This window comes from Erythrolamprus reginae, chromosome 2, assembly GCF_031021105.1.
Source record: "Erythrolamprus reginae isolate rEryReg1 chromosome 2, rEryReg1.hap1, whole genome shotgun sequence".
In the NCBI taxonomy this organism is placed as follows: Eukaryota; Metazoa; Chordata; class Lepidosauria; order Squamata; family Dipsadidae; genus Erythrolamprus; species Erythrolamprus reginae.
Window position 1 is genome coordinate 172,359,426 of NC_091951.1, and position 12,020 is coordinate 172,371,445.

Here is a 12,020-nt window from a genome sequence, read left to right on the forward strand (position 1 = left end):
TTTTAGTTCCCCCATGCCTGACGGCAAAGGTGGGTCTTAAGGAGTTTACGAAAGGCAGGGAGGGTGGGGGCAATCCTAATCTCAGGGGGGAGCTGGTTCCAGAGGGTCGGGGCCCCCACAGAGAAGGCTCTTCCCCTGGGTCCCGCCAGACGACATTGTTTAGTCGACGGGACCCGGAGAAGGCCAACTCTGTGGGACCTAACCGGTCGCTGGGATTCGTGCGGCAGGAGGCGGTCCCGAAGATATTCTGGTCCGGTGCCATGAAGGGCTTTATAGGTCATAACCAACACTTTGAATATATAGTTCGTCAAGTACCCTTTCCCTTTTCTTATATGTATTTTCTATTTGTTGTATTATGCTGCATTATGTTGAATGAATGTTAATGGAAGTTTTTAAAGTTAGATTTTTAAAGATTGTTTTTATGTATATTAATTTGATTGATTTTACTACTGTCTCTTTGTATATGTTGTGAGCCACCCCAAGTCCTTGGAGAGGGCTGGTATACAAATCCAATTAAATAAATAAATAAATAACTAAATAACTAACTAACTAACTAAATAAATAAATAGATGCGCTTGGTAAATAACTACAAAAATATACGAACTTTTAAACATTTTTTGTTTCATCTCTTCAATAGCATGTAACTAGAGTATGAACCAGCATAGTTCAGATCAGGACCTCACAGCACACAATTTATCACTTGGGAATCATGTTGGCTAGCTGAAAAAGCTATTCATAGATTTCTATTTACAGAAATTATAAGAAGCTAGTGATTTATATTGTCCCTAGCATCCTTCCCCATGGTACTACAACACGATTGCCTCTATAAATGGGTTGGTGGATGGTGCAAGTCCCAGTGAGGAACAGCATCTATTAAGTTAAATAACTGACTCCTGAAATAGCTTCTGGGAATGACGACCGTATACTTTTTAACACGCATCTGCTCATCTATCATAATTTGGGGGTGGGTGGGTGTTAAAGTCCTTTTTGATATAATTAACCACGTCGCTTCGGTTAAAACCAGTCAAGAAAACAGCTCTGAGTTTTAATCTTCTTTCATTCTTCCGAGCCAAGTAATTGGAGTCGGTGAGAATTCCGAAAAATAATATATTTATTATATATATAGTATATAATATTATACAGTATATTAAAACAGTATATCTATTGTACTGTATATTAAAAGACGGGATTCACAGCACGAGCGGGAAACCTCGGAGGCCCCGCCCCCGTTCCTGTCTCTTGCACACGATTGAAATGCCCGGATGTTCTTCGCTTCCGGTTGTGAAGCTACTGCCAATAGTGGGCTCGGCTTGAGCGGAGGGCCTGCCGCTCTGGCTGCTGACTGGCGGTGGTGGGTTATCCCTCGGAGGTGGAAATGGAGCCGGAGCCGGAGGCGTTGTTGCAGGAAGCGCACGAGAGCATCGAGGCGGCGCGTACCTACCGCCGGGAACTGCAGCAGCGCCTCAAAGGACTGCACCTGGCTCGCCAGCAGGTAACGAGATGCGGGGCGTGATTCAGCCGGCGCTCGCCTGGAGAGAGAGCCCTGTCTTGCGGCGATGGGTGTGTGGAGGAGAGCGGATGTGGGGGGGGGGGGAACCAGAGGAATGTACGCTCTTCGTAGGCAGGCATCGGTCTCATCTGAGCTGGAAATAGCGGCCTCCCTGTTTTGAGTTTGCAAAGCGCGGCAGCTCCCTTTGCAAAAAGATGTCCAGAATGGCAAGGCGTCCCCCCTTTAGCGAAGTAGATAAAGTGGGCATGGCAAACCTTTTTCTGGTTGCGGGCCAAAAGTGTGTGTGTGTGTGCACGCGCCCGCCCTCGATAACACATGGCGCGTGCCGGCACCCACAATATTAGGATTAGACAATTTACAACTTAGTCGCCCCCGATTTGATCTAAATGTGGTTCATAAAATCATCCACCAAAATATCCCTCCTGTTAGTGACTACTTCACCTTCAACCGCTGCGATACAAACACGTAATAGATTCAAACGAAATATAAACTGTTCTAAACCCGACTGCAGAAAATACGACTTCAGCAATAGAGTGATCAATGCCTGGAATGCATTACCTGACTTTGTGGTTTCTTCCCCAAACTTCACCCCATTTCTAAGAGGTCTGTAAGGGGCGTGAATAAGCACTCAACTGTGCCTATTGTCCTCTTTTATCATTAACTTTTTACTTATGTTTATACAAACTACTACTATCCTAATGCAATGCATGTCCCACCTATACATGCATGCATGACTCCCTGCGCATGTGCATTTTCCCACATATGCACCACTTACTGACCTCTCGCATCCTGGACACAAACTGTTTCAACTCCTACCCTCAAATCGTCACTACAGAGCACTGCACACTAAGACAACTAGACACAAGAACAGTTTTTTCCTGAACGCCATTTAAACAAATAATTCCTTCAACACTGTCAGACTTTTTACTAAATCTGCACTTCTATTTCTACTAGTTTTTCTCATCATTTCTATCATCCTTTTCCTCCCACTTAGGACTGTATGACTGTAACTTGTTGCTTGTATGCTAAGATTTTTATTAATATTGATTGTTTCTTCATTGCTTATTCCTATGACAATCATTAAGTGTTGTACCACATGATTCTTGACAAATGTATCTTTTTATTTTATGTACGCTGAGAGCATATGCACCAAGACAAATTCCTTGTGTAACCAATCACACTTGGCCAATAAAACTCTGTTCTATTCTATTCTATTCTTACACATGTGCCACCTAGCCAGTTTTGGGCTTGGAAAGTGTCCTGCACCAAACTTTGCTAACGCGAACGCAGCGGCTCCTCATCCTCCTGTCAGCCTTGCGCTCCAGGAAGCTTCTAGGGTGGTCGTACGTGCTGGCAAATGTTGGTGCTTTGGACTTCTTCTAAGAGAGCATTCCTGGCCAAGCGCACCTCTTACCACTTACCGCAGCTGCCAGGGAAGCGGCAGTGTGAGAACTGCCACTGCCAGGCGCTAAGCAACTCTGCACAAACTTCAGCAGCTCTTGCCACATGGACTGCTTGCTTTGTCTGGAAAGGAAAAAAAACGCAGCCGAATTAGGCAGGACTTACCCTACCCATGTCCCTCCAAATGGGTCCCTAGGTAGCTTCCACGCTGAATTGGGTAGAGTGCAGTACTGCAGGCCACTGAAGCTGACTGCTAGATCTGCAGGTCAGTGGTTCAGATCTCATCACTGGCTCAAGGTTGACTCAGCCTTCCATCCTTCCGAGGTGGGTAAAAGGAGGACCCGGATTGTGGGGGCAAATATGCTGGCTCTGTTAAAAAGTGCTATTGCTAACATGTTGTAAGCCATCCTGGGTCCAAGGAGAAGGGCGGCATAAAAGAAATCGAATGAATGAATGAATGAATAAATAAAAATAAATACATAAATAAATAAAGTAAATAAAGTAAATAAAATAGATAAAATAAATAAATAAATAAATAAAATAAAATAATAATAAAATAATTATGTGACCCGACATTGATCACCCACCCAAAAGGAGCCCGCCCTCCAAGAACTTCCAAGCACCCACTTTCTGCAGCAAATGAGCTGGGAGCGTGAAAAGCTCTTCCCCTCTGTCTGCATGCTTAATACTGCTCTTCACCCCCACCCCCGGACTCAGTTAGCAGTGTCTTGTTGGTTTTGGGTGGGGGGGTCGTCCAGAGCTGGTAACAGAATGCAAGTAGAGGGGAAGCGCTTTTCACTCTCCACATACCCTCGTGCAGGAAAGAGCGGGTGCTCGGAAGAGATCGGAGGGCGGACTCCTTTTGGGTGGGTGAACACGGGTAGTTCAGCGGAGATGGATACGTAGAGGGACCCGGATGGGGCGAGGGCATGGCCGTGCGTTCAGAGCCGAGGTGGAGGGGAATGGAGAGAGTTGCTGCCAGCCCTAGAACGGGTGGCAGCAGCTCTCTCCATCCCCCCCCCCCACCTCAGCACTGCCATGCACCAGCCAGAGAAACTCCGAATGTGCAGCCCTGTTTGGAATCCTCCCTGATGGGAACTCTGTTCCCCAGCCAGCAGCAGCTCTCGCATTCCAGCGAGGTTTTGCTTCTGCGCATGCGCAGGAAGCAAAATCACGTGAGACAATTCACACGCACATGAGTTTTTAGCAATTTTTTCCTCCCATGTATGCGTGGACGCCAAAAATTTCCGAAGCCTCACACATTGCTTCCTGCGTATGTCCAGAAGCAAAATCTCGCTGGGTCGCATGCATCCGCTGGTCACCTGGGGCTGCGTGCACATCAGTATTTATACTACCTGTGCGCATTGTGGCAGTACTAAGGAACCCAACAATGGTCAAGGGTTAGCCTATATCAGTGATGGCGAACCTTTTTTTCCTCAGGTGCCGAAAGAGATTTGGTGTGCACTATTGTGCATGCGCAAGTGCCCATGCCCACAATTCAATGCCTAGGGAGGGCAAAAACAGCTTCCCCTGCCCCCCGGAGGCCCTCCGGAAGCTGGAAATGGCCTGTTTCCCAACTTCTACTGGGCCCAGTAGGCTTGTGTTTCGCCCCATCCCCAGGCTCCAAAGGTTTCCCTTGAGCGAGGGTAAAAATGCCCTCCCCCATCCCCCTGGAGGCTCTCTGGAAGCCAAAAACGCCCTCCCAGAGCCTCTGTGCGAGCCAAAAATCAGCTGGCTGGCACAAATACGCACATTGGAGCTAATCTAGGGCAACAGCTTTCGTGCCAGCAGATTTGGCTCTGTGTGCCACCTGTGGCACCCGCGCCATAGGTTCGCCATCACTGGCCTATATTGTTGTGTTACTTATGATTGGTTTTGAACTATGAAAATATGTATAATATTTCTTTGCTCAAATTATCCATTTTCCATGTAAGATACCAGTCTCCATATTTTGATGATACCAACTGCGGAGGTGCAAGGGTGGGTTCCACTTACTTTCACCACCGGTTCACATCATGATCTTCTGCATGCATGTGCACGCATGCATTTATAATTGAATGGAATGGAATAGGGAAGTTGAAGAGGATAGCATATTCCATGGAGGTCTTCAGAGTTGGAAGGGACCAGGTTGGGCCTCTCTTGGATTAGTTTCCATCTGTTGTTTCTTGTCTTCCCTTCAGCGGCTTTGGAAAATAGGTTGACCCACCTCTTATTTGAGAGAACTGAAATCTGCTTTCCTATACTTTTTATACCCACCACAGCTTCTTTTTTGACTCAGCTCTGTCTTTTGTGATGATCTTTTGATTTTTATAAATTGCTACAATTTCCCCCCATCTTCTTCTCATTTATGAAATAAATATATTTAGCTATTTCCATTGTTTCCCTTAGAGCTTTTCCAGGCACTCAGCAGCTTGATCTCTTTACTTTGAATGCATTCCAGCTCTCGCTGTCCTTAAATGTTGTGCCCAGTGTTCTAAATGCAGCCTAATTAACATGGAACACAGTGGAATTATTATTTCCTCAACCAGTGCTTCTAGGACTACATAATGCTTTAAAAAAAATAATTGCATCACACTGCTGACTCATATTATAGTTTGTATTCCACTAAAAACCCAAATTGCATATGAGTTGTCTGGGAAACACACACACAAACCACACACACACACACACATTTTTCAATCACTAAAGTGCAAGTTTTACATTTCTTTCAATTACATGTTGTTTTAATCACAGACATTTTACATGGCATGAGTTTCAGCCCAATGATCTTCTTTTCGAAAATCTGTCTGTTATTAGGTTGACCATCTCTTTCCAAACTTTTTAATCTAACCTATGGAAAAGGTTATGTGAACCCTGCTCCGTGAGTTTTTAAACTGTCATTTATGGCTAAGAACGTTGTATATGAACTCAACCGATTTAAGCTTATTCAATACAGTACTCTGTAAACTGAATAATTGTTTGGTTCATGGGTCAACACTAGGACCAGAGAGATTCAAGTACATATCCCATTCAGGTTCGGAAACGAATTGGAAGTGGAGCTGCCCTACTATTTACCTTCAGATAGTTGCAGCCAGACCTCGCACATCTTGGCCCATTTCTTCTGCAGCAAGGCTTTCCTCAAGGGCTCTGTGGCCGATAACAGAGATATGGATCGATCCGGAGTTCTGTTATCGTCTGCAGAGCCCTTCAGGAAAGCCTTCACGGCTGCAGAAAAATTGAGCTGAGGTGTAGGAGGCCTGATTGCAACTGTCCAAAGCTGAAGAAATTCCTGAAGACCTCTGACAGCTAAAAGGAGGCTTGGGGTGAGCAAACAAGTGAACATCTGGTTGGGCCATTTTTCACAGTCCCCAGGTTTCAGGAGGCATTCCTGAAGCCTGTGGAGAGCAAAAAGGGCCAAAAAAAGGGCCAAAAATCAGCTGGCCAGCATGCACATGCATGTCGGGGCTGGTGTAGGGCAACTGCTCCCGTTCTCTCAGATATGCCTCCAATACTCCTGAGTATTGTATTGGCAGTTCTGTGCTAGTAAAAACTTCAGAAGAGAAGGATTTAGGGGTAGTGGTTTCTGACAGTCTCAAAATGGGTGAGCAGTATGGTCGGGCGGTAGGAAAAGCAAGTAGGATGCTTGGCTGCATAGCTAGAGGTATAACAAGCAGGAAGAGGGAGATTGTGATCCCCTTATATAGAGCGCTGGTGAGACCACATTTGGAATATTATGTTCTGTTCTGGAGACCTCACCTACAAAAAGATATTGACAAAATTGAACAGGTCCAAAGACAGGCTACAAGAATGGTGGAAGGTCCTAAGCATAAAACGTATCAGGAAAGACTTAATGAACTCAATCTGTATAGTCTGGAGGACAGAAGGAAAAGGGGGGACATGATCGAAACATTTAAATATATTAAAGGGTTAAATAAGGTTCAGGAGGGAAGTGTTTTAATAGGAAAGTGAACACAAGAACAAGGGGACACAATCTGAAGTTAGTTGGGGGAAAGATCAAAAGCAACATGAGAAAATATTATTTTACTGAAAGAGTAGTAGATCCTTGGAACAAACTTCCAGCAGAGGTGGTTGGTAAATCCACAGTAACTGAATTTAAACATGCCTGGGATAAACATATATCCATCCTAAGATAAAACACAGGAATAAGGGCAGACTAGATGGACCATGAGGTCTTTTTCTGCTGTCAATCTTCTATGTTTCTATGTGCCACCTGTGGCACGTGTACCATAGGTTCGGCATCACTATTATAGAAGGGCAGTTACTTTTATTTCAAGCTCAGTATCAGAATGCATATGGTACCTGCAGATAGCCTTAACCTTTATGGCATTCCCCATCTGCTTCCTGTCACTGTAAAAGTTTCTTATAGTAATTTATACTCAGAATCACTTTATTGTCACTTTGTACGCTACTCGGCACACATTAAAATGAAATTTCATTGCATATAGCTCTCAAAGAGCCTCCACCTCCAACATATACTACATAAACATGACAAAATAAATAAATACAAAATTATGCATATAGACATACGGTATACACTGCTCAAAAAAAATAAAGGAAAACACATGCTAGATCTGAATGAATGAAATATTCTCATTGAATATTTCATTTGCACAACTATTTCATTTGCACAAATATTTCATTTGCACAACAGCATGTGAAATTGATTGTCAATCAGTGTTGCTTCCTAAGTGGACAGTTTGATTTTACAGAAGTTTGATTTACTTGGAGTTATATTCTGTTGTTTAAGTGTTCCCTTTATTTTTTTGCGCAGTGTATATTACACTTCATTTAATACCATTCAAAGTTATAAGGGCACTGACAAAAGTGACATGACTGTTTTTCACTTACAACCATTACAGCATCCCCATAGTCATGTGATCAAAATCCAGATATTTGGCAACTGTGTGGTGTTTATGACAGTTGCAGTGTCCCAAGGTCATATGATCACCTTTTGCAAACTTCTGGCAAGCACTGCCAATAGAGGAAACCAGATTCACTTAACAGTGTTATTAGCTGAATAACAGTAGCCATTCACTTAACAACTGTGGCAAGAAAGGTTTTAAATGAAGCAAAAGTAACTTAACTGCCCTGGTTAGCAACAGACGTTTGGAGCTCAGTTGTGGTCATAAGTTGAGAACCACCTATATATCCCTGTCTACATTTCAATAATAAGGCTCTATTTACATTTCAGTATGGTGTGAGCATATCCTCCTAATTTGAACAGAAGAAAAATGAGTGTCATATTTTCCATCAGACTGGTTTCTCCTTGGATGGAAAACTACTCAGGAATTTCAAGGCTACAGATAGGTCAGAAGTTAAAATCAGAGGACATTGGAAACAAATAATTTCTGTACTACTTCCAGAAAATTAGATAGATGCATTTATGAAATCGCCAGGAGTCAGTCTTGAGTCATAGGACTTTTATCTTCTATAATTCTACCAACTGATTGATCAAGGTTGGAGTTGAGGCTAGTTGAAATTCTGTATTTTCAGTTTAAAGGCTGAACATATAAGGTTGCTCAAAAAAATAAAGGGAACACTTAAACAACACAATATAACTCCAAGTAAATCAAACTTCTGTGAAATCAAACTGTCCACTTAGGAAGCAACACTGGTTGACAATCAATTTCACATGCTGTTGTGCACATTCAACTTTGTACAGAACAAAGTATTAAATGAGAATATTTCATTCATTCAGATATAGGATGTGTTCTTTGAGTGTTCCCTTTATTTTTTTTGAGCAGTATATTTTGTCTTAGCATTAAATGCAAAAACCCACAAAAAACCCCCACTGGTACTTCATGTGTATCCTCCGTTAATAATTAAGAATAGTTTTAATCAATTGTGTGACATGTCAGGATGTTTTTTAAAATTTTGTAATTAAGTGCTAATCACTTGCAGTCAGTGGAAGTTGAAAAATATGAATGAATTTGAGGTTGTTAGAATGTTTATAAATGTGACCCGTCTCAATTTTGGTTGCTTACAAAGAGTTTCATCTATGATGCCAATTGGCAATCTGTTTTTAATCATAATCTTGTCACCTATGAAGAGACCACCATGCCCCCTATGAAGAATATATATCTGAACATGTATTTTTGGATGATGTTGTTGTTGTTGTAGATCAATAAGATTCTTATCAGTTGTTAGCATAACTTTGGTTGCTCTTTCTCCATTAACTTTGGTCCTATCTCTGCATTGTAGCCCAGTTCATTGCAACTAATTCCTACATCCTCATACTTGCTCCAATCACAACTTGCTCCATAATGTCTTCTGCTGATGTTTTGCAGCAATGGGACAGGGATTGATAGAAATTAGAAAGGAAACCTAGCTATATTTTTCTCTCCCACTCCCACAGCATGCCACTATTATGCATGTCCATACCACTATAGCTTTTTCTATGTGTTGCTCTATTTATCCACCACAGTGTGAATAATCATATTCATGTTATCGAGATCTACCATAAGTCACCAGTGTTCTAGTTCTAATGGTTCTCCAGGGTTCTAATATCCACCCTGCCCAGCACCCATTTCATAGTCTCACATTCAAGACATCAAATAACTTTTAAAAAAAATGAGAACTTAATGATTTCATCTTTCCTGCCATCTCTGCGGCTTTGGTTTCTTTTTTTTTTTAACGTACAGAGGCATCTACAGTACTTCCTTCTTTGAGTCATGGAGACTTGAAAGAACAAAACTAAGTGCAGAGGGACTACAAAATCCTACAAGTGTGACATAAGGAGGAAGTCAGTTTTGCATAACGACCAATGTAATGTATCCTGGGTTGTTTGTTGGTACTTAAAGAGATCAAGGAGCCGCTTCCGTCTGGTTTTGCTCAGCTTTTCATTATGATAAGCCTTTTCCTTCTTGTAATAATTCATGATTATTTCCTTCTAATCAGAATTTTAAGAATTGGACTAAACCTTATGGTGCCAACATACCCCATCTTTGTACTTCTGTACACTCTCTGATTTTGTTTTAGGTTTCTTCAATTTTAAAAAAAATTAGATACATGAAAACTTTCCAGGTTAAAGGACACTTATGTACAACCCAGTGTGTCCTCCCCCCCTATTATCCAGAACCCCACATAGATCTTCTTAGGCCAGGGATGTCCAACCTTGGCTACTTTAATACTTTTTTTTAAATTTTTATTATTAAAACAGGGTACAGAAAAGCAAAAGGGATATATATAATATACATTCTAACATTTACAATTTACTTACCGGTATGTAGTACACGTAGGAGAGGGAGAAAAGAAGAAAGGTAGGGGGTTGGGGAAGAAGGGAAAAGAGATATAAGGGGAAGGAGGATAGGAAATTGGAGGGGAGTGGTAAGAAGAGAAGGCCAGCGTTAGAACTGGGGCTTTCATGCTTTGGGGCCTGTGGTTTGAGCACATAGGTGGTGTAAATTTCCCTAAAGTTTTATCCATATATTTTTGATGTAATTATTAGTGCCAATACGTATCAGTGGTTTAAGGGTTTGTTTTCTTTGTAATTTAAAGTTCGGTTCGTGTCAATCGATGTTTACAGTTTGTCGTTTCAATTTGATGTTATGATTTGTGATGTAGGTTGCTAGTTTTTCAAGTTGTTTTTGTTGGATACTTTTCTTGATGAATAATTTTTAAGTAATTCCTTTTTTTTAACCAGAGGTACCATTTGTCCCATGCTTTGTAGAAATCTGTCTCATCCCTGTTTTGCAGTTCCATTGTTAGCTTGGACATTTCTGCACATTCCATTATTTTAATCAAAAGTGATAGAACGGTTGGGTTTTTTTCTTGTTTCCAGAATTGTGCATATAAAATCCTTGCGGCTGTAATAATGTGAATTATAATATATCTGTTTTCTTTACTAAAGTTTTGTCTTATGATTCCTAATAAAAATAGTTTGGGTTTTGCATGGATGATCTGGGAAGTAATTTGTTCTAGCATAGTTTTGATTTTATACCAATATTTTTGGGTGGCTTCACATTTCCACCAGATGTGGTAGTATGTACCTGGTTTTTCCCTGCACTTCCAACATAGTGGTGATAGGTCTGGATACATTTTCGCAAGTCTAGCAGGTGGCAAGTGCCATCTGTAGAACATTTTGTAATGATTTTCCTTATATGAAGTTGCCATCATTAGTTTATAGTTAACAGTCTATATTTTTTCCCATTCATTTAAATAAATTGTGTACCCAAAATTTTGTGACCACGCTATCATAGTTCCTTTAACTATTTCTTCAACAGTATCGTGTTGAAGGAGGATATTGTATATACAGTATTTGATATTTGTTTTTTTTGTGGACCAAAAATTATCATGTCAAGAAGATTGTTTTTTTGAAAGCCTAATTTGTTCTTATCTTCATTATATTTTGATTTAATTTGTAGGTAGTGTAACCAATCCACTTCAATACTTTTTTCCATGAGTTTTTGTTTAGAGATTAGATCATTATTTTCGTTTAACAGTTGGTCGTATGTTATAATTTTGTCAGGGGTTAATGCATTCGGGTATATAATTGCTTCTGTTGGGGATATCCATTTTGGGATACAGAGGTAATGGTTTTTTTTAAATAAAGTGCCAGGTGTTAATTAAGGTTTTTCGAATGTAGTGTGATCTGAAGTATGTTGGAATTTTACCTGTGTCTGCCATCAAAAACTTGTGCCACCCGGATTGAAGGTCATAACCTTTGAGTGTTAATATTCTAGAATTTTTAAGTGTTATCCATTCTTTCAGTAAATTTGCAATTGAGGCGTGGTAATATAGTTCCATGTTTGGTAACCCAAATCCACCTCTTGACCTAATACTTAATACTTATGGACTTCAAGTCCCAGAATTCCCCAGCCACAATAGGATAGTTGGCAGGAAAATTCTGGGAGTTGAAGTCCACAAGTTTTAAAGTTGCCAAGGTTGGACCCTCCTACTCTAGCATTCTTTGAGGTTGAGGGGAATGATGGATGACTGCTCAGATAAAATGACAACCATAAGTCAAGATGCTGTAATGTAGAACATTCTAGTTAATGTGTCCAGAACAGTTCAATGGGGAGAAAACTTTGCAGTTGGAATCATTCATCCTTGTAGGCATTTTGTGATAGCAACACAACCTGCTGCCGAAGTTCCAAATGGTAAGAAAAAC

At 41.1% G+C, this 12,020-nt stretch overlaps 1 protein-coding gene across 1 annotated transcript in view; it reads left to right on the forward strand.

The window, feature by feature from the left end:
• Positions 1–1,274: 1,274 nt before the first annotated feature.
• The window catches only part of CRLF3 (cytokine receptor like factor 3), a 39,460-nt gene continuing 28,714 nt past the window's right edge, over positions 1,275–12,020 (forward strand). The window contains exon 1 of the mRNA XM_070740443.1: positions 1,275–1,492. Within this exon, the coding sequence (XP_070596544.1) occupies positions 1,376–1,492 (117 nt within the window). The 5' untranslated portion in view covers positions 1,275–1,375. The remainder of the gene's footprint in view (positions 1,493–12,020) is intronic.